Raw genomic sequence first — 23,685 nt, 5'->3', positions numbered from 1 at the left:
ATATGAAAATTTCAAAAATGAAAGTTAGGATGAAAATATTAGAAAATAGTGTCAGTTGTCCGAAGAATTGACTTTCAGCTTTTCCCTGTCAGGATTTACAGTTTTTTATACTGGGTTCCTTTCCATTCCAAATTTAATCATTCAGAGGCGCTGTGACGTCATTTTCTGTCAAAAGCAAGTAGCAAAATGGTCGCCCATTGAGATGGATAAAGAGTGTGGGACACTTCCGTTTAATTAATATTCCACAAAAGTGTTTTTAATCAGATTGTCGTTTTTAGACTGCTGTGGCAGCGTAGAACTTATATTGTGTAAAACAGTTTTGACTTGAGCTCTCCTTTAAGAGAAATATTTACAAAATATATATGGCAATGGCACTAAAATATGAAAATGCAATATGGTTTTGCCTGTCATTTTTTTAAGCAATTTTAGAACACAAGAAAACACGCAACCAATTCAGCTTATTTGCCTCAATTCAACCTTTGCAGATGGCCATCACCTAGAAAAAAAAAACATAAAAAAAAGGACAATTTTTAGGCTCAAACATAGTCTAAAATAACAAAAAAAAAAGAGCTGAGGCATACAAATGTTTGAAAAATACTCTAAATATTTGATACAATGAGACGTCCTTTTTCATATGCCCCAGTTGTCCCAAGATTCTCTTTTCTACAATGTTTTTTGTCAAAACTTTGTCCTTGTTTTTGTACATCCACTCAGTTTTCGTCAGTTTGAAATTAGTCCGTACTAAGCTCATCCAGCTACCCACATTCCATGCACATGTGCAACTTTTATTGAGTGTTTTCTTGTAGGCCTTGTGAACGTGTCGTCATGGACATTTCAACCATTTTCCGGTGTGTTTATACTCAGACGTGTCCTGTCACGGTGTTCCCTATCGGAATTTTTGTTCACTTTTTGTTGCTGTGTTATGAGTGGGATCGGTTCCTGGAGTGAAGCGCTGCCGATCGCTTGCTGACCAAATTACATAATTTGCTGCTTTGCTGCAGTATAAACTTTTGGCTTCAATCTATACACAATACACTGAATTGTGTTGATCTAACATTTTCTTTAAAAAACATTTTTTTCCAATCGTAATTTATGCAAACTTGCGCACTTCACCCTTTTTTGACGGTCGGTCCCCCGTCCTACACTTGCAATCTGGGTAGCCTTCCGGCCTCGACCCACCGGCCTTATTCATAAAAATTGTTGCCAACTGACCCCGGTGGGATCTCCTCTGCGTCCCCCCGGCCACGGTCAGGAGACCGAAGCAGGAACGGACAACAGGCGCTTTTGAGGCGTTCAGAGGCAATTTTTGTGATTTGCTCACTTGTCCGCGACCACATCACACACATGAGGGGTGATTCGTGGGCCGGACTAAAATAATTAATGAAACCATTTTTTTAAATTTGTCACACCTCGCCCCACTGCCCAAAAATGGGCATTCGGTGGGGCCAGAGGGCCGGACAGTTCCGCCCCTGGGACGGACTACCCTGCTTGGAATTTATGGATCACAAAACACACCTGCCTCAACAGCTAAATTTAGCCAGAAAAACTAATTTGTACATACAATGACCGGTTTGGTAAGATAGTTCCACGGTGGCATCGCAAAACCTTTTAGTCATTGTTGTTGTCACACGAGGCCAATTCGCCAACGAGCTTGATCAGGCAACAGTGCACATAAGTCCGTGTTTGGGACACGCAGGGGATGTGGCTGAATGGCCAGAAATGCTATCTTGCGTGGCTGGCCGTTAGCGCCTGTCGTCAGTTGCCAGCAATGGTGGCTTTCCAAACAAACCACAGAGAGAGAGATTTAATTTATGGCGCTCGTTCCCTATGCTCATTAAAGTCAACTCAAGATGCTTATTTTCGCTCTCCTGTACTATATCGTCTAGATTTGCTCCTATGCAGCCGCGTACTGCTATGCACGCGGCCCACGTGCACACTCCGCGGCTGATGAATATTCAGCATAAGGGCGGACTCGGGACCGCTTCATTGGTCCACTGTGACGTGTTTGATCATTTCATTTGTCAGATGTGCCGAGATTTCTGTTGTTTCAGTCTGATTTTGTTTTGCTCACACTTTTTGGGATCTACCATACTTCTACTAAGTCTACTCAATCTACTAAATCAGTAGAAATTCTAAAACCAGCGTCCCATTTCTTGAATTTCTGGGATATCCTGACGTGTTAAAACTCCAGTTTTTATTTCCTGCCGGCTGCTTTCCAGCTCGTGTTGTTAAACCAAATAAAAATGGAAAAGGCGTCGTGATTTATGCGCCGCTTGGTTCTGGCAGCATAGTCTCTTTTGGCAGATTTATGCCGCCGCTTCCCGACACCCCTCGTTTGTGTCCGGGCCCTCCCAATTTCTCCAAATGTCGGATGTCGACTCCACGTTCTGCTTGATTACTTTATCAGCTCTCGCTGTCACCGCTTGGGCGAGTTATGACCTCATTTTCGACGCCCCAGCGTAGCGCGACAAAACATGACAGAGTCTGACTATCATTAAACTGTTACTGTATATAATAGCGACCCATTTCTAGCCTCACATTTTGAGACGTTTTGCTTTTTCCTTCTTCCTTTTCTGCTTGACTACCAAGTGCCTGGCTTGTTTTAGGAAGATGGATGGACGTTGGTTTCATTAGGACGCCTGGCTTATTTATAGACTGTGCGCTGCTTTTTTGGCCCGCTGTGGGCCCTGTAAAGGATGCTGGAGGCTGATGAGACATTCTTGCGTCTGGGTAGTATTCTCCACAGAGGCTAGGACAAGAATGAGGGTGACAAGACAAGAACTATAGTGGATATAAAAATTCTTCACACCCCTCTTCAAATGGCAGGTTATTGTTTTGAAGAAATGAGACAAAGATAAATCAATTAAAAAAAGTGAGATCTTCCATGTTCGGAGTGGGGCACGTCTCGTCAGGTGTCGCCACAGTGATTATATTTGGCATAGGTTGGACACCGAGTGCCCTTCGTAATGCATCACACTAATTTTTATAACACAGTCAATGTCTTGGAATTAGGTTGAGCATAGCCATTAGGATGTTAGTTTTCAGGTCATAGATTGAAATCAGGTAAATGTTTGGGCCATAAACATGATTATGAAAGTATTTCATCATTATGTAATTATGGCTGAGTGCATATTATTCCTGGTTAAAAACGGTAATGTGATATTTGATATATTTTACATAAAAAAAAAATAAAAAACACACACAATGTGGTCAAGAAGCGACACTAGTCAAGTGCTTGCACCGCCCCAACATCCACACCAACCCAACCCCCAACACTCCATTCCCCCTTTTTAGCAGTCCAGACCTGCCACCAAATCTTTATCGGGATCTCCCCCTTCTAGCTCTAGAGATTAGCGCTTCACAACCCTGCAGCGGGGATGCTGTCTGCCTGGCAATTTGACGGCTAATCCCCTGCCTGTTCCCCTACAAATCTCTTCCCTGATAAAGGCGCTGCTCCAACATTAGTAAACACGGCAGACTCTGCTTGCCCTACTCATCCTAACAAGTGCTGCTAGGAAATGGAGGGATCACCAGCATTTGCGCCGTGGCTGTGTTCATGCAAATGGCACACGAGGAAACTCATCTGAAGGGTCAAAACGACAGACATTCACATGTACATGCATGGGATCGCGGCTTTTGACCTGAACCGGTTATCCTAATGATCACTGCACTACTGCTGGCTCCTGCAGGATGTCGATGACTCGCACTAAAGGAATTCCTTGCCTTAGATCTTACTTCACAAGCTGCCCATGTGACCACAAACGGATGGTGTCCTCACAAGGCCTGAACTGGAAGTGTTAGCCTCTGGCCCCTTACCTGATGTCTGACTCCTGCACGGTTGTTCAGCCTTGGGGAGCTAAAGTGCTTGACTGGGATGACGTTTATCCAGTCGGCGGAATGACTTGGGCTTGATGGCCGCGATGGCTTTTCGTTTGCTGACCCGACAAGAGGCACTTTTCGTGTCAGGGTGGATCTTGGCGGGGGGGGGGAGTGAGATGTCCTTAATTGTCACGAGAGCGAGATGACCTGTCAGGAAGAATTTGCCAAGATATTTGTGTGGGGCAGACAGTACGATGCTTAACATGTCTGCCCCACAGTTCTGAAGTTTTGGGTTCAAATATTATCTCTGGCCTTCCTGTGGGGTGTTTGCATGTTCTTCCCTCTTTGTGTGGGCTTTCTTTGTACTCTGGCTTTTTCTCATATTCCAAAAGCATGCAGATCATGTTCTTTGAGGACAAACTGTAAGTGCAAATGTCAGTGTGAATGCTTGTAGGTGGATGTCTGTTTGCGGCCGAAAATGTATGGCGACCAATCCTGGGTGTACCTTGCCTCTAACCCAGTGGGCATGGGTTGTAGAATCTGTGTGGCACAACACAACCCTGTCATTCAAACTGTTGCGAGAGCGCTGCAAACAAGAGCTCCTGTTACACGAGGCACAAAAACTAGAAATTGAGTTTTCATTAGTTTTTTATTTAACCTGAATACAAAACTTTTTGTTTTGCTTTTCTAGTGTGCATAATATAATCTACGCATTCAAAATGCGATATTTACCGGGATAATAAAAATAATCAAAAATATGAATATATATATCTATATATATATATATATATATATATATATATATATATATATATATATGTGTGTGTATATGTATGTATATATGTTCATGTATATATGTTCATGTAGAGAGAGAGAGAGAGAGAGAGAGAGAGAGAGAGAGAGAGAGAGAGTATAACGATGTCGGTTGGTTATGTTTTATTGTCAGGTGTTGCTGTTAATGGCGTCATGTTGTGTTACTTGGAGTGCTGAGATGACCAAGTTTGTAAAGTTGAGACCACGGAGCATGTCGACCTGCATATTGATTCAGGCTCAGCCTCTTTACTACCCAGAGAGGGCTAATAACGAACAATTTTAATGCATTACGTTTGGTCTGAAAAGCAGTTAGCTCCATTGACAATAAGCTCCGGTCTATAAAAATTTCACAGCCCAGCCACAACTAATCCTATGAGAGGAATATCCGAGAGTTGCCCGCCTGTCTTGACTGTGTGTGTTTGCGTGTCTTGTTAGGCGAGCAGCAGAACAGTGATTCTACAATGGGTAACGGTGGTAATTGATAGTCTGGAGGTTGTTTGGACGGCAGGTAAATCCTATCTGTAGCCGCACTGCTGAGCGAACAAGTGAGCGGGGGTACAGCAAAGGTATAAATAAGTCTTCCAAGGTCTGAGGATTTGAAAATAACCAGTTGAACAGCGGGTGGGGCGTAAGTGAAGCAGATAGCGTATCGGTTGATAGACAGGATGAGGGGAGGCCAATATTTCACGCGGCGGCTGTTGCCTTATCGCGTCCAATAACGCGCACATTTAAATCGGAAACATTTCTCGACGTCAACTTGACCATAAAGTGTGGTTTGGCCACTTTTAAGTGACTTCCATTAACCAGAGTGTCAAATCCAGTCTGGTGATTTGTAAAGGGAGATGATGTTTAAAAAAAAATAAAAAAATAACATGAGTAGAGAGACAGAATGGCGGGAGTGAGCAAGAGAGATTGGTCCCAGAGAGAGATTCGTAGGTAGTAATGAGGCCATCGCTGGAATGCGGGTCATCGTGCCGTGGCTCTGGCTTGTCATTATAATGGACCTCGCTAGTCAGCTGGCAATCGATCGGAGTGCTCGCCTGTTGTTCCTCACTCTTCCCGCCTGTCAGGGCTGCCACCTCGAGAGAGGCAGGATGAAGCATAATCTTTTCCCAGACAACAGATTTCATGTCCAGATACGACCTCATTACCTGCAAGGTGGTCTTAGGTGATGTCGACCGGCAGAAAGTCAAAAATCTGACTTCCCGATGTGGTAACCGCAATCGCCCCTCATGTAATAGCATCATTTTAACGTGAAGATTAGGTAATGTGCGCGAGACCCTGGTTCAAATTTTGTTTCAACATATCACAGCAGAGTCAGCTGACCAGGTCACAAAACGGATAGACTAGGTAATGCTGCTTTCATCCACATTGCAAAGCATCTAAAGATAACGTCTATGGAATTTTGTTGCTGTTTGTCTATAAGTAACCTACAATTGATTGATAGCTAGTTCTGGATGTACTCCAACTTTCACCAGAATTATTCTGGCATCACATTAATGAGGAACAACGGTATTGAATAAACGGCATGACTAGGTAACGCAGCTTCATCCCACATTTGGAAAACACACACTTAAGGTCGTTTGCCCTGTCAGGGTGCATATCTTCCCCAGCTCCTCCTAAAATGTATTGAAATGTAATTAAAAATGTCTACATCTCCAGATCATGTTGGCTTACAGTACTTTGTTTTCCTCCCTTGTTCAAATAGTGTCAAACTAAATCGATTCGGATTAGGTATAAGGACATCCTCCTTGAAGTTAATTGCTCTATGGCACATTCATAGCGATTTAAGTCAGACTGAACGAGATCTTGTTTGATGAGTCTGGAATACATAGAAAGTCTCAAGGACTGCCGCACTCGTCTCGTTTACATTTTAAATCCCCTGGACTCTGGAGAGCGATGGGAGATATATTGTCCCATCTGCACCGGCAGACCTGCTCGCGGCTCAGCTGGACGGTGAAAAGACATCGTGGGAGTAATTGACCCACAGAAACAGAGTTTAGGCAGCCGAGAAATAACCAAAGATACAACGGCTTGGTGGAGGGTAGCGTGGAGAAGGTCGCGGTCGATCCACACAAATCCAACTCTAAAAATATGACTTCATTCATTGCCCCAGAATCCATCACCTATGAGGATCTGTTCCTACCCTTGTCCAAACAATTATCATTCCCGGCACCTTTGGAGTTGAGAAACAATTCCACCACTCGGTACGGTTCATTTTGCCACGTTACATGTGGCATGTAAGGGGAGGATCACAGACCATAGTTCCATTTTGTTTTTATTTCACCAATCACCATGTGTGTGTCTGTTTTTTTAATTTTTGCATGTGTGTGCATGTGGCCACTTCTTTAAAGGGGAAGTCAACCCCCCAAAATTCTGAACTGCATGTTCTATGCAGCCCCACTAGTCGAAACACAGCATTCTGATTAATATTTCGTTTATGGACTATAAGTTGAGCAGTAAAATCCATCTTGTTTTTATACGTTTGAGGGGGCGGCCATTTTGCAGACTGAAAATGACATCACAGTTGCTCAGGTCTCAGATAATGAGCAATCATGGCTCAACTTCCGTAAAAAAGGTGAGCCGTGATTGGTCATTAACTGAGCCCTGAGCAACTGTGATGTCAGTCCATAGAAACAAAATGGCCACCGCTGAGATGGCTAAAAACGTGTGGATTATGCTGCATAAATCATATTCCACAAACGCAATATTAATGAGAACGGCGTGTTTAGACTAGCGAAGGCAAATAGAACATTTTATTGCAAAGAATCTTTTGGGAGGTTGACTTCCCCTTTAAATAGCTGCTCCTTTTACGCTACCTAATTTTTTTTGTTTTATTTGTGTCGCTGTATAAACGCAACCAATAGAGAATAGCCGGACACGTCTTATATAATAGAGCAGGCATGGACAAACTACGGCCCGGGGGCCACATGCGGCCCATTAAACGTTTTAATCCGGCCCGCCGAACTTGAAAAATTTAAATGAATAAACCTTGTTAATGTTTTATTCTCTAAATACTGTGGTGTGTCAAATACTTATATTTTGTTGTAATGCTTTTGTCCAGTTTCTTTTAAAATTAATGTATTTTTTTTTCTCCAATGAGGTGAGGTTACCAAAACACTCCATTCATCTGCTCCTTGTCCGGCCCCTCTGTCAAATTTTAGAATGCATTGTGGCCCGTCAATCAAAAGGTTTGCCCACCCCTGTAAGAGAGAGTTCAGGCTACGATAAACTTTGATCAAATTTTGTTGGCTGGATGGCCACTTTTACTCTGCTTGTCTTTTGCCACCTTTTTTCTTTTCGATATGAATGTCACTAATCCTGAAAAGGAGGTACAAACTCAACCTGTCAATTCTTTTGGCTTCTGACGTAAAATCACAGCCAGCACAACACCTCTGTGTAAAAAAACTTCCACAATGCAGTATCTGGGCGTGAGGTTAACACCCGATACTTACTTCGTCTGAATGTTGTTGTGATGCTGTTTTATGTGTGGAAAAAGTGCACACAGTTGCGGAAATGTCACATCAATCTCCGCTACAGTGTTGTGTTCGCTTATCCTTGAACCACACACAATTGTTTTCATTTTGTTTCGACATTTTGTAAATTGAAACACGTCTTGCTGTGTAGACAATCGTGAAAGAATGTGGGCATTCAAAGCTGCAATTGCATGTCCTCATCATCGTCGTCAGTGGTTGTTTGTTTTAAGCAAATATAACTTTGGAGTATTATTGTGTTTGAAATAGTGCAAGAGTTAGTTTTTTTTTCTTGTAGTGTACACGACCGTTTCTCGTAAAAATATTTTGGTGCCACATAAACCCATCCATTGAGTCTCAGCTCGTGACCCAATGGTGACAGACTGCTTCCCAAAACGTGCACATCATCACTGTCTGTTAAAAAACACCCAAGTTTGTAATTTCTTTTCAATTTTTCCTTTAATGGGATGTCTGTAATGCAGAAACCAAATTCACATAAAAATAAAAAATCTGAAAATAATGGTCATAAATGGTTTTCACATTTAATGTGGGTCCAACTTTTATCCAGCTTGTGCTAAAATATCTAATTTAATAATTTCATGTAATTTTCCGACATGGTTTATTTTGTCAAATTGAACAAAATTCTAAAAGTCTGTTTTATCATATGACTCCTCAGTTTCTTAAAGGGGAAGTCAAGTCAAAAGATTTCTTTCCAATAATATGGATTATGCTCCAGCACGAGTCTAAGCATGATATTCTGATTAATATTGAGTTTGTGGAATATGAATATGGCAAAAAATCCACCTGTTTTAATCCGACTTAGGAGGCTGCCATTTTGCCTTGTACTGCCACTCGATGTCGACTGAAAATGACATCACAGTGCGGAAGGGCTCATGGTAACGATTGTCACGGCTCACTTGTTTTCTGTGTTTGGTTGTGTGACATTTGCAACTTCCCCTTTAATAAAATGCGTCTGACTTTTGTGAATTCAGTTTGCGTGCAAGTATCTAATTATGTATCATGATTTATTTGAGAAAATGTAATTATACAGTATTCACGTTTTCGACATGTATCACGTTTTATTGGCACTCTGAAATCAAAACATGGATGGATTTTCAAGACCCACAAAGCAAACGCCAGCGTCTAACCAGAAAGTCTATGACATTTAATTTGTTAATCATTTTCTTTCTGAAAACCCGAATAAATTCGAGTAAATAAACATTTAAATGAGTATACACAAGTTGCTCCAACTGACCTATTCTGGTCTACCAATATACATAAAAATAACAGAAAAAAAATTGTAACCCAATCCAGATCAGTAGCAGCTTTAGTGCAGTCGTAAAAACCGTTCTTGTTGAGGAAACTGATCATATCTGTGCTTGCGACATCGTGCACAAATTTATGTTTATTGCTGCAGATGAGAACACATGCTTGCTTGCTATAAAAATAAAAAATCCATACTGTTAAATAATGTTAGCTGTTGATTTACATTTGTGTTGACCCACCATTTAGTTGGAAGCTGCCTCAATTTGGACGACATACGTATCTTATTGTTTAACTCTCCTGATTATGACTTCACTGAAATAAAACGCGCTGTTGGCTGAGGCTTGAAGCTCGTCAAACACTCCATTCAGTTCTACATCCCGTGCAACCTCCTTCGCACACTATAATCATATTGCTATAAGTTTTGGACTGAGGCGACGCTTCTTTTAATTGAAGCAAGTTAAACGCCACTTTGGATCGGCGGCGTGTGCATTGGTTGGCTGGTCTCAACGAGTTCCTCTTCTAGTTAGACGGCGGCAAATGAACCGAAACGCGGGTTCAGGAATTTAAAAACGTGAACGATCGCGGGAAGTTGGAATGTTGGCACCGATGACTCGATGCCAAAACCTGTATTTGTCCGACTTTTAACACTTGAAATTGCAATGCTACTTGAAATTGGTTGAGGACTCCTGATGTGTTTGATGCTAAAGAACAAAATTGAATTTTATTACATTTATTATTTCACTGCACATCCACTTGATCAGTGTCTTATCAAGACGTCCAAACACACCGCAGCTTCACATGCCACAAAATCCAATATTGCCCTTCAGCAGTCCCTTCCATCGATTTTTTTTTTTTAACCCCCCTCCCCCCCAACCCGCAGTTCTCTGACATTTTAAAGGTATAGAAATAGTATTGGAAAATAGCAAAACTAACAGCTAACAGCTCGCACACTGCAGGGCTCCGGAATTCTTATTTATCACGCCACTGTGACGCTTCGAGCCGGGCCCCTCTTGAAAAAAAAAAAAAAAAAGGGGGAAGCGATCGTTATCTGTCTCTCATCTCTTATTTCATTTGAAAGTATCGCCAAACAATTACGACCAGGAAAAAAAAGCAACTTATTGTCAAACGTACCTCGGAATTGGGTCCCTGCTGGCCAAAGAGCTACACTCCACAGGCCGTTCCAGTCCCTAATCTGGCTTGACACCAAGCTGATTTACAATACCGCCTCGCCTAAGCGTTGGCTGACTGGAGGTAATTGATTTGGAACAGTAGAGACACCTGCTGCATAGTATGAAACCCTCATCCACCCCCCGAGTATGCGCTTGTATAAAGTTGGGGGTTTAATGTCCTCACCTCGACGTTGGTCACTGTGGCCTGCATTTTATAAAAAAAAAAAACAGACCAATGTAAAAACATATGCCACAAATGTATAATAAAAATAACAAAAACAAAAATAGCGCCGTCATCTTTTCCTTTCACGACACTATTTTCTTTCATTTTTAAACAAGAGTAAGTCAGATTGATCTGCAAAGTAGCAAGTGAGTTGAAGAAGCTGTGCGCGACTTGATTTCAGCCTCACATTGTTTCTTATTTTCCTGTTTTCTTAGTCAATGCCGCATGTTAAATCATTAAAAAGCTAAAAGTCAATAATTATATTATTAAAAAGGAGAAAAAACAAAACGCGGCAATCATTATCCAATTATATTTTTGCCTCTGTATTTTTTTTTTCTTTTGTTGCTGCATTTGGTCAATTTGACCTGCAATATAACTGGAGGGCTCAAGCATGCATCATTTTTTGCTAGTCTTCTAGTCCTGCCTCCCCACAAAAGAATATAACAGGACCTTGATTTACAGCAAGGGTGGGCAAACCTTTTGATTGGTGGGCCACTGTGGGTTCTAAAATTTGACAGAAGGGCCGGACCAGGAGCAGATGGATGGAGTGTTTTGGTAACCTCACCTGATCGGAGAAAAAAAATACATTTAATTTTAAATGAAAGTGAACAAAAGCATTACAACAATATATCTGTCTTTGACACACCACAGTAGTTAGAAAATAAAACATTAACAAGGTTTATTCATAAAAAAAATTTCAAGTTTGGCGGGCCAGATTAAAAACGTTGAGTGGGCCGCATTCGACCCCCGGGCCGTAGTTTGCCCACGCCTGGTTTACAGGGAAGTTCCGTTTGAGTTGTTTTTTTGTTTTTTACGTAAATTGGAACTCGTCATAGTCCATCACTTGTACGCCATATATATAGGCTTCTTTGATTTATGTACAAATTAAGGTTATGTTGCCAAACGTGCCACCGTCCCAAGAGAGCTGTCATAAACAAAGGAGCGCTTACACTCCAATTACTCAAACGACAGGTCGCATTCGCATTCCTCGCGGCCCTTCTTGGATAGCCTCCTCTCAAAAATGTCCTTGGACTATTACGTGCAAAAATGAACACGATAAATATGTGTGACGGGAATGGGAGATCCATCTCAGTGGTCTAAACTCCTTGTCACGCAACATGCAATCGGCCAGAGCCAAGATTAAAACACCGAACCTCAGAACTTTGGGGCAGACGCGCTAACCACTGAGCGTTAAACTAGCTGAGCGCGATTGTAGCGTTTCCAAACAGCATTAACCAGCAATCGATCGCAGAAAATGAGTCCCCAGCCAAAATGTCAACCCATCCTGCATTTTTACCATTCTTTAAACCGTCGTAATGTAAAGAAAGAGCCAAAGCGACACAGTTTTTCCTCTATTTTCAGTTGTCTCGTCTAAAAGGCCTCTTGAGATACACAAGGGCTAACGGTGCGGCTAGCTAATGACGGCCTTCTGCGGGGGTGATAAGAGGTTTTGTGTTGTGCTCCACAAACAAGCAGAATTTCAACATGGCTCTCATGTTTGTTTTTCATACCCTCGAAGGCTTTTCTCTCCAAAAAGGACCTCGGGAGAATAACAGCGAGGCGCTCGGCCCCGTGCGGTGAAATGAAAGTCTAACATAACCGCGTTATTTTCTTTCCCGTTTGCTGTAAGCGCAAAGTTGATTGTGCGTGTCTTTTATATGCTGTTGCTGCGACAAGGCTTTGCGTTGAAATCCGAGCCAACAAAGGCTAACGTCCTGTGACCTATTGAGTTTTACAGCGCGTCTGTTTACAAGCCGATTGCAGGGGGTTAATTGTTAACGCCTTCCTGCCAAGAAGACAGCTGAAAAAGACGACTGGACTTCTTTGAGCTGAGTCAGGGCGTACTGTCTTTCTTTCATTCTGCAGGGTTAGCGGTCACCATTATGAACTGGCGAAAGGAGCAATTACATTTCAAATATTGGGAAGTGGATATGACCTAGCAGCATTATTTCTGTCCAGTTTTGGTTACTATCCTCACATTCTACTGTAGTATCCGTTACTTTTTTAAAAAAAAAAGCGGAGATTGGCCTGGTCATCGAAATGAGAGTGATGAACTGGCTGTTAACCAATCTTTGTTGAGTGACTCACTGTCAGTTGTGGCCTTCTTCAGCTCTTTATTTGTCTTCTTACCGGTTGTTTTACAAACCGATTGAAAGCGCACCACAGCAGTTATCTAACCTTAACTACTTGTGTGGGAATTACAATGTTTTAACTGGCAGCGACACGCTGCATTAAATTAGCTAACATCTCAATTTTACACCGATCACTCAAATATATACAATTGGCCGATATTTAGCATTTCATGTAAATGTTGAGATGGACCGTAATCTCTTAATTTGCAGATCTGATCAAGGATGACATTGATCTGATTAAAGCTGCAGTGTTTCCAAAATACACATTTATCTGTGGCAGACTGCCACTAATAGATTTTGGCGCCACAATACATCTGTCAAAGTGTGTAACTGCTGTTTTCACGATTCTGCTGCACAAAAATTGTGCCGCTGTGCTCCTTGTGTGCTTGTACTAATCAATATCTTTCTCTTTCTGATATGATGCTGGAAATACGATACCTCAAATGATTGACGTATCCACAGTATCAATATTGTCATTTGGGAATAAATCTTGGGGCATAAGATCTGGTATCAGAGACATCTTGGCTTTCGTATATTTCGGGAGGATTTTCTGAGCTGAGGATGAAGCTGCGAAAAGAACATTAGAGCCCGCCTGAGCTGGGCAGTCCATCTCGGAAGTGGGGTGTGACAAATTTTTAAAAAGGGTTCGATTAACAAAGCCCGGAGGTTGATTTTAGTTGTTTAGATAAACCTTTGCTGTTATCATCTCTCATGCAGGGTCACTTTTTTATTTATTTTTTTCTGACCGTGTAGTCTTCCAACATCAACATCTGTCTTGGTGATTTCAGATGTGCTGTTTTGGTACACATTGCACTTTATTTTTTTTTTATTTTCAGCATAAATGATCCCAAATTTGTGAGGTTTTTCTTCTTCACACTTCAGCAACTTATTTCTACATGTTGGTGCTGCTTGTGACTGCAGTAACTTTAGCGCATATGGAAAAATGATCCATATCCAAACGTTCCGTTTTTTGTAATCAAATGATTTGAATAATTGTTGCATTTCCAAATTGATGGAAGATTGCAAGTGATGCACTCCCGTGTAAGCAAGTGTGCCATGGCCTCTTTATCTTTACGCTTACTATATCTTTTGTTGATTATCATCTAGCTGCTCCGTCTATTTCTGTTGGTCAAGGCGATGGTTTTCATGAGCAGCTGAAAACAAGAATGCTCACAGAATCCTTTCACATGAACATAGAACGTACTTTCCGTGGCATACCATAGACTTTGTTTTGTTTTGTTTTTACGCTGTGGATTCGTTCTCGTCTTGTAATTGGTTATCATGACTATAGTGACTGCTGGGAGGGGCAACTGCATTAATAATAATATACTTTGCATGCACTTTTGTGATCATGCGTGATGGCGCATGCAATTGTCTATATATTTTTTTAGATTTATATTTCCAATCTTCAATTTTTCTCTATTGTGTGATTTGTGTTATGTTGTGGATATTATTTTGAATAGCTGGCTAGAGGCGTGATTACAAAATCATACGATACATTGTAGTGAACTTCTTTTTGCTTCTAAGGCTATCGACACAAAAGTACTGGTTTGTTGGTGTCAAGTGGGATCGCACGTCTCGCACGACCGAGTGTGAGTATGCCCAAGCACCAAGTAAACTTGACCTACAATTCTATCCAAGCCCTGCTGTAATAAATCCCAGAAGTCAAGTGTGTCCATGCTGCTGATGCAACCTGGCCCCATTAAGTACGTGAGAAATTCATGTTTATGACACATGGCGCACCTTCTGTGACGCACAAGGGGCGGGGATTGAGCGCGCCTGATTAAGCAGTAACCCGGACGGCTACTTGTGCCAACATTACAGGTTGCTTCACTCGTAAGATGCAATGTCGATGTGGCATTTATTCTGGATGATTGAACATTTCGCCTTCATAAATTCCCATGATCGAGGGATGGGGGAGGGATTTACAGCTCTGGGGACAGGGGGTGCGCAAATCAATCTGAGAATGAGAGGTGATGGGTATTATGCTGATGTGTATTACACGGCGGAGATGATACACACTTTCAATTGGATTTATTGGCCGGCGATTATCGGTGTTGTCGCGAGTGAAAATGGCTTGCGCAGCAAAGCGCGGTGCGAAGGGCTGGTAATAAATCAAGAGGCAGGCTTCGATGTAAAACAACATTCATCAAGGAAAAAAACTAAAGGTGTGAATACTTGGACCTGTTCTGTGTAAAGAACGTAAAGTATTGACCACCTGAGGCATAATGAGCTATTGTCCAAAGTGTAATACTAAAAGCTGTAATAATCAAATTTCATTCACTTGCATATGATTTCATTTTCCAATCGAATGGGAGCCCCGACTGCCACTGTATGAGCAGGCATACGCCATTTAATTGCTTTAAAGAGATAGTGTTTCTGTTGTCAGAACAGAGGTCAAATTAAAGCTGCAAGCAGCGATGGATGGACCCTCGCAACCCCTCATAGAGAACCCTTAAAATTGATCAAACTTTGACCTCATGCACCGGCGCATTCAATGGCGGAAGTAAAAAAAGCAAAAGATGTCTTTGTTCATCTATCTTTGTCAGCGAATTGTAGTGGCAGCCAATTAAATGCTCTTCCAAGACGTGGCGGGAGGTACCATTGATATTTGCATCGACATGTTGCCATTCTTACAAGATATTATAATAATTGTATAATTGTATAATAATAGTGAATAATTGTTTTGAGTTCAATTTGAACAGATTACCCAACAATGAGGAGTTCAATATGACAAGATCATCAATTTTTTTGGAACATATTCTTTGTCAGTTTTTTTTTTTTGGGGGGGGGGATCTGTGCTGTTAGATATCTTGATGTGATATAATGAAATTGTGCTTTTGTTGTCTCAATAAAGGTTGGGAAAGACCGGTCTCGCATATCTGAAGCAAAGCAAACTCAGAGTGCACCACGTTGGCACTGTTGATTCAGTCTTAACCAGTTTGCTGTCTAAAGAAGCCCTCGTGACAACGGGTACACATTGAACCAAAGATATTGTACTCCGAAGTATATTTGCGACAGCAGATGTGCACGCGTACATCAATGGTAAATGCGCCTCGGTGAGCAAAAATGGCCCAAGGCGGCACCACTTGACGCTTTGCTTGAGGACAGATGGCACCGTAAAATGACTAAGCAGGCAGGCACAGAAGGCAAAGACTCGCACCCACCAGCCCCCCTCAATCACACACATGCTTCAGTTCCGACAACCCCCCCGACCACCCCCTGGGCGGCAAAGCCTCTTTCTCTACCAGCGCAAGACAAATGGTGTGAAGGCATGCAAGCATTGGCGAAGGCGAACGCAGAGTTTGGCCGATCAATAATTATTCAGGCTGAGACAGCGGTGTGCTGAGGTTGTGAATGGGCCGCAAGTTGGACCACCTGTGCAATCACAATACAAACGGCGACTGCCCTTCCCTAATCTTTTTTTGTGTCATGGATCGGTTTCACATAAAACGGCATAGAAATAAATTGGATTATTTCAAAAAACGGATTATTCAAAATACATCTCAGATTTTTGCTGAATGTCGTTTTAGTACCGTATTACAATTAGTGGGAACCATGTGCTTATTTCTTGTAATTATTCCGTTCCCATTTGTCCCATACAGGATGCCCAGGCTACTACGTAATTTTGGTTTGGTTGCCGTCACTGGAGACAAACCCACTTCAAAAAGATATAATGTTAAAATGTTGTGATTTGGTCAATCTCTGAACATTCTATTTTGATTTGAATCAAGAACACAATTTCTGATTTCATATTTAGCGTCTTTATACAAGATTATTTAAGCCTTTACAAAGATGCTATTTTTTTGCATGTTTTTTTTTATGACAATACTTACCTAATATTTAATTTTAATTACATTTTTTGACATTTTCTACCATGTTCCTTTTGCGCCAAAGCAACCTGTTGATTGATCAATTGAAGTGGATATGAAACGTACAAAAAATGTACATATAAAAATAAATATAAAAATATCTACTTCTTCTTTTACTTAGAAGTTGTTGACTCATTTTGTGTTTTGCGATCTTAGCGCTAGTGTGTCCACCTGATTCTTAAGCTACATCTTCTTTCAGTTTCTCGTTTTTGTTCAGTCTCTTCGTGTGGCCCGATACCAGATCGCCCACGGACCAGTACCACTGCTCGGCTACTGCTCCTTTACCACACTCTCCGTTGGTAGTAGCGAGGCAGTCTTACGCAATCTAGCAAAGGTGTGCTTCCCCTCCCCACACCCTTGGTACGTTTTGTCCTCCACATTTTGAGATTTCTGCTGTCCCATTGTTGCCTGCCTAATTACTTCCCTAAACCTCTTAGTCTTTTGTCTGTCACGCTGTTTACTTATATTGCACATATGTCATGCTAGCTGCATTACCAGTGGGGGGAGTCCCCAGACCCCTAAAAGCTTCTTCCTAAATGACTGTGGAGGCTGTGGATGAGTCCCGGATGCAGGGGACTTGTCAATACGCTTCATTCCAGCGTCTGTGAAAATCCTGTGCCTACGTTATAACCACACCGCGGCCCGGTTCCTATTTGAAGCCAGCGCAGGGCGTAAATAAGTTGCTTAATAAATAAAGAATTAAACATCGCTCTAGGAATTTGTCTCATTGAAGATGAAGAGCATCTGCCCAACGCTGGCATATGCTGCGGAAGATATCTGCCGACAACCGCCAAGGGTTCGGAAGCTGCGGCGGTGAGCCAACTCTATCAGCCGCGTCGCATGCGAACTGCACATGAAAACAGGCGTCAAAACTAATTTGTCAGCCAACAAACTTGACACAAGTTACATTCATTTTTCTTTCTGTGCATTAGCTGGAAATAAAATTCTTCTGGGTGAATATGTTTAATTTTGATTTGAGAACTCGGTGAGACAGTTCTGGTGGCACCCTGACGGCATATTAACATATCTTGCAAGCAATTGGGCTTCCCATTATTTTGGCTGCCCTTGAAGAGCCAGCCATTAATTTTCTATACTGGTTGTTCTTATTTGGGGATATCTTGGACTAGGTCAGCAGCCACTTCTTGTTTACATATACAACTTGCCACCATTTATACATTTATACTTGGATTCACACTTGCAGACAATCTTCAATAATAAAATAAAAAAAATAAAAATTTTCAAGGGGTAAAAAAATAAATAATTTTCAAGGGGTCTAACATGCATGTTTGTGAAATGTGGGCAAAAGATAGAGAAAAAAACCCCATAAAAGCACGGAGAGAACAGATCCAAGCAGTAACGCCAAAGCTGCCATTTGAATGCACACATTAGATTATATTATATTAGATTAGCCCTTAATATCCACCACTCCACTAAGTGGTGCAGTTTTAGTTCTCCGTGTTTCAGATCCTCCTTCAGTCATATTCTTCTGATATTTTTCCTCCAATTGTTCATTAAACGGCGGAACAGTAAGCACGATGGCCTCGCAGTCCAAAGGTTGTGGGTTCGATTCTGGCTCCGGCCTTCCTTTGTGGAGTTTGCATGTTCTCCCCGTGTCTGCGTGGGTTTTCTCCGGGTACTTTGTTTTCCTCCCACATTCCGAAAACATGTATGTCAGGTTGATTGGACACTCTAAATTGTCCCCTAGGTGTGAGTGTGAGCGTAGATGTTTGCTCGTCTTTGTGATTGGCTGGCAACCAGTTCAGGGTGTACCCCGCCGGCTGCCCGAAGACAGCTGGGATTGGCTCCAGCACCCCCCGCTACCCTTGTGCGGAGAAGCGCTACAGATAATGGATGGATAAGAAATCAGTATAATCTGTCGGCCAATCACCCGACATGAATTATGTCTAGCTGGACCCTCTTGAACCCCCAAGAAAAAGTTACTGAAAAGGGAGAATATTCCATCGATGACATCATTAGCTTTTGGGTTTTGTTGAATCACATCTTGTAGTCACTGATGTTGATTTCTGATTTTTTTTCTCAACTAGTTTGCTGTCTCAAGATAAACAATGTATGTCAGTATTTGATGACGAGTTACATCCACACTAAGGATAGAAAAAAAAAAGATAACTGTATTTAACTGTATGTAATAGTGGTCTTGAACAGGATTTCACAATATTCCGACAGACGAACGCCAAATAAATTATTAAATCATCATTTTGTCAATAGTTGACCGTTAGTTAATTACCTGTCTCTAATGGAAAAGAGATAAAATGCCTTCTCAACTGTACAACTCTTTGGCAAAAAGGCGAAGAGCTCAGGTGAAGCTCCAGGTTTCAGGTGACTCACGACATTCTTTTGAGTCATTGCACTCGGTTGTGCTCTCAACAGAACAAACAACAAATCTTGACACTTGGGCTTTTTTTTTTTCTCAGTCTTGATTCCCCTGCAGGGCAGTCGACAAAAGTGGCCGGCAAATATTTCGAAACAAACTCGCTCGCCGCTCAACACCTTCCCGACGTTATTTCCTCCCTCTTCCCCCGCACTGCAAATACCACCGGCTTTGTATCCCTGACACGTTGACATATCTATCCGAAATGAATAGACTAAAGCTGACTGGCCACCCAGCTTGTGTGAAAATATGCTGCACTCTTTTAAGATTTATTGTCGTAAAGCCTTTCAAGACATAACTTTTCAAAGAACTTCTCTCGCTCTTTTTTTCTTTACCCTAAAAGTCCTCTGGAGTTTCTGCTTTAATTCCATGAACAGACAAGATTTCTATCCGTACCATATTGTGGGTCTGCTTTATAGCGTTACAATTGCTCATCAAAGATGCCCCACGGGCGAGAGGATAAGACATTTTGTTAGTGCAATTTATGGGCACGCACAGTTACTTTGTTTGTAATAGCATTAGGCAGAAACTGCAGGCTATAAGGGGAAAAAAAAGTTTAGGTCATATATCTTGATCCTATTATTTCTTACACTAAATCTAATTCCTAAAAAGACAAAAAGAAGCCCCGCATGCTTTGGAACAGACTTTTTTTTTTTTGCTTCTAGTACATTTGCTCCAACTGTTTTAACACCAATGCTCTCGCCTTTACGGCTTGCTTAATTGTGCTTCATTTGTGGCAAACTTGCTGCGAGCAGTATTCCCCGGGGGGCCGCGGCTAGAGAGGGTGGCGGGGTTTCGCTATGCATACATGTTGCATTTCAGTGACATGGCGGCACTTTTGTTAATTTGAACCCATCTGGAGTGGCAAGCTTCCTAATGGAGAGCGTCAAGTGGACGCCGTTCGTCTGGGAGAGCCTGTAGGTTTTAAAGACGATCCTCACCACGGCTGCCTTCCTTCTTTTCTTTCCATCAATTCTAACTGCTGGAAGACTGTAGCACATTTGTTATCTGCTCTAGTCTTGCTGGTTTTACTCGCTAAGCTGCGCCTGCCCCGAGCAGAATTGTGTTGTTTGGTACTTTGTGGAATTGGAGCAGAATATTGATATTGACATTTCATGTTCGGTTGTCGTACAGCATCTTTGATCGGTGGGTAGCTATTAGGGCTTCACGATCATGGGAAAATAGGTGATATATACGACATGGGTGTTGAATACCGCAATATTGATACTATTGCATGTAAAAAAATGACATATTTATTATCTAAGGAAACATTTTTTTATGTAAAAATAAGCAGGCTCATTATCTAATGCCACTAGATCAGGGGTGGGCAAGCTTTTTGATTGGCGGGCCACAATGTGTTCTAAAATTTGACTGAGGGGCCGGACCAGGAGCAGATGGATGGAGTGTTTTGGTCACCTCACCTCATCGGAGAAAAAAAAAATACATTTAATTTGAAATTAAAGTGAAAAAAAGCATGACAACAATATGAATGTCTTTGAAAAACAGTGTTTAGAAAATAAAACATGAACAAGGTTTATTAATGAAATTTTTTTTCCAAGTTCGGCGGGCCAGATTAAAATATTTATCGGCCCACATGTGGCCCGTGGGCCGTAGTTTGCCCAAAACTGCCACTAGATGAAGTTCTCATATTGGATGGCGGTATGAATTAAATTAAAATTCCATGTGAATCTATCGCAAGTGATACACGATACGCATGTGCCATGATGGCCATGACGATATTTTTGCGATATATTTTGCAAGTGGATAGTTGGATACGTAATTGATCCCGTGGAAAATAATGGAGTTTTTCTTTTGTCTTGACTGAATGAATGAATGTTTTCGCGAATGATTTTGGTTCCGTTTTATTTCCAGAAAACCCTAAAATATTTTTAGTTAAAGGTAAAAGACCAATAGTCGCAGTCGCAACAGAAGGTATTAAGGAAATTAGACAAGTCGTACGCCGCTGACGAGATGGACATCTGTCATGGTTTAATTACGTTATTGTTAATATCTGTAATGTTAATTTTCTGTAATTAATTGTGCCCGTGTTTGCCCTTGCAGGTTTTAGCCTTTGATCGTGTCAGAGCGGGACGCGTCTAGCAGGGGGACGACGACCGAGGGCAGGAGCAGCAGCAGCAGCAGTGCCGACCTTGAGACATGGCACCCCCCCCACACAGAGGGGCGTGTCTCGTCCTGCCCCTGCTCCTCAGCTGCGCCGTGATCTCCTCTGTGGCAGACAGTAAGTCACTTTGCTTGACATGAAATGCATGCACTGCAAAGCTCCTTTTTCCGTAGCTATACTGTTGTCTTGGATCAATATTGAGGCTCCACTATGTTATAATAAAGAGCCATGTGTGTCTCTATTCCATCTGCTGGCGCTGTGAATGACAGCCCAGGCTGTAAAAAGGTGCACAATGGGATGTGGCTCTGTTGCAGCACCTATGGCTGGGGGCTTGAGAGTTCCTGTCGCGGCCAAGACAAGGTCAGGGACGGAATAAATTCAATACATGACCTCACCTATAGTGCGCTCAAAGCTTCACCGTAATTGAATTACACGCACACACAGCCCACAACCACAACTGAGCCACGACAACTGGCCCTTTCATGTGTTGCTCCGACTAGATTTTTTGGGGTGAATCCTTTGCTTCCTTGAACTTGGTCTGTCCAGTGTTGTTTTCTTCTCTTTGTGCTGTCTGTTTTATTCTTCTGTGAATTTCATTCTTTGCCGATTAATTGTGTATTCGTGGTTTTAAGGAATTTTGTTTTTAGTAACATATTTTCCGTATTATTTCAGTTTCATATTAGTTATATTTATATTTATTTCCGCACTAGTTTTTATTCAAATTTATTTCTTCCATTTTATTTTGTTTTAATCAATTAATTCGTATTTGTTTATGTTAAACTTGTTTTTTATCATTTTTGATAAATGATTAGTTTAAAAATATATTTTTATTAATTTTTACATATACATTATTTAACCTATTTTATTATTTCATTTTTTTTTAAATAATTTCTTTTGTTTTATGCATAAAATTATTTATTAGTTTTAGGATATTTGTATTATTTTAAATAATTTATTTTGTCATTTTGTGCATTATAATTAAAAAATAGCTTGATTAATCAGTATTTTTTTTCTTCCCAAAATTGTCATCAGCATCTGTTGCGCCCTACACATTTTTAACCCTCATCAGTTGCAGTCTTGCATAATGATAAATAAAGGCCACAATACGTGGCGACCGATCACTAACTTCCTCCTGAGCATCAGTGCTCTTGTCTCTCATTTTACAGATAAAGCCACACTGGCGCGCTCGCAAATGAATACTTGATACAGGCGCAAGAAAGAATTCCCACTGAGAAAGGGAAGATAAAACCCAAAAGGAACCCAATGAAGCCCGCCTCTTGTCTGAGGTTAAGCCACGCTTGTATTTTAGTGTGCATGCATGCGAGGGGAAAAAAACGGGCACAGCAGACCTGTTATTACCGCCAGCGTGGAGCAGACGTGAAATTAAAATAAGACCGTTGGGGGGCGAAAATAACACCTACCACTAATAGCAGGGTAGTGTAAATGTGGTGCCTGTAATTTCTCTGCAACTCAAGTTATGTGAACTTGATAGTGCCGGTTTTGGATTTCCTGTGTTATACTATAGACGGCAGACAGATATTATCGGTAAGGGTGCATGACAGGTTTATGATTACACGGCTTCAGTCTGTCTCTTTCTCAGATTCTTTAAAGTCTTAAAAGGAAAACCAACATAATTATCTGCCTCTTATATTGAAAAGTGAGGCGGCTCAGAAACAACTGAAAACAGCAACGACTGAAGACAAAAGCAACAATTCGCAGTTGCATGGTGAATCGTCATCATGAAAACAGATTTTTTTTCTTGTCCAAGTTACTTCATTTTGAATATCTGAAAAAAAAAAATACATATATATATATATATATATATATATATATATATATATATATTCTTTTTTTCCCAGCTGGTACTGATCATCTGAAAAAAAAATCACGTGATCAACCTCGATTTCTGATCATGTCAATCACATAAGGACAACCGTAAACTAAAGTCATTGTTTAATTTTGATAACGTCGTATAGTTTAGTTACGTTTTGGTAGTTTGTCCTGCAATCACTGTAAAAAATTATTTTATCTAGTCAAAAATATGATATATTACTACAATTCCGAAGTGAATGAGGCGTCGTGGAAATCTGCATGAAAACGACAAAACTCCCCAGCGCAGTGAAAGAAATCTGGAGTTTTCCCGAAAGTCACTGACCTGACACCCAGTTAGCGTGTGGGCGGGAAGAGAAGAAAAATCAACTAGAAATATACAAGACATGTTTGTGTGCGCGGACGTTGCCAAGAATAGTCTTAGCTCCTCGGATGCATTGTCGGTTTCTTCGCTTGGCCAGAGGTGCTCTGAATCAGCTGGCTTCCAAACGAGTGCCGTGCGAAGGGTCCTCCGCGACGGAGTCAAGCGACCGTGAGATGCAAACGTTTGCTTGTTGCCTTTAAACACCCCTTCGTT

At 41.4% G+C, this 23,685-nt stretch overlaps 1 protein-coding gene across 12 annotated transcripts in view; it reads left to right on the top strand.

Moving 5' to 3' along the window:
- LOC148325912 (receptor-type tyrosine-protein phosphatase F-like) overlaps positions 1-23,685 on the top strand; it is a 204,106-nt gene that overhangs the window by 59,351 nt on the left and 121,070 nt on the right. For all 12 annotated transcript variants that reach the window (XM_088310234.1, XM_088310232.1, XM_088310228.1 and 9 more), the window contains one exon: positions 21,218-21,395. In XM_088310234.1, coding sequence (XP_088166360.1) covers positions 21,314-21,395 — 82 coding nt within the window. In that variant the 5' untranslated portion in view covers positions 21,218-21,313. The remainder of the gene's footprint in view (positions 1-21,217; positions 21,396-23,685) is intronic.

Source organism: Idiotropiscis lumnitzeri, chromosome 12 (assembly GCF_059441095.1).
Source record: "Idiotropiscis lumnitzeri isolate Australia: NSW breed Sydney's pygmy pipehorse chromosome 12, RoL_Ilum_1.0, whole genome shotgun sequence".
Taxonomy (NCBI): Eukaryota; Metazoa; Chordata; class Actinopteri; order Syngnathiformes; family Syngnathidae; genus Idiotropiscis; species Idiotropiscis lumnitzeri.
Note: the sequence above shows the minus strand (reverse complement) of the source record. Positions and strands in the feature narration are given on the sequence as shown.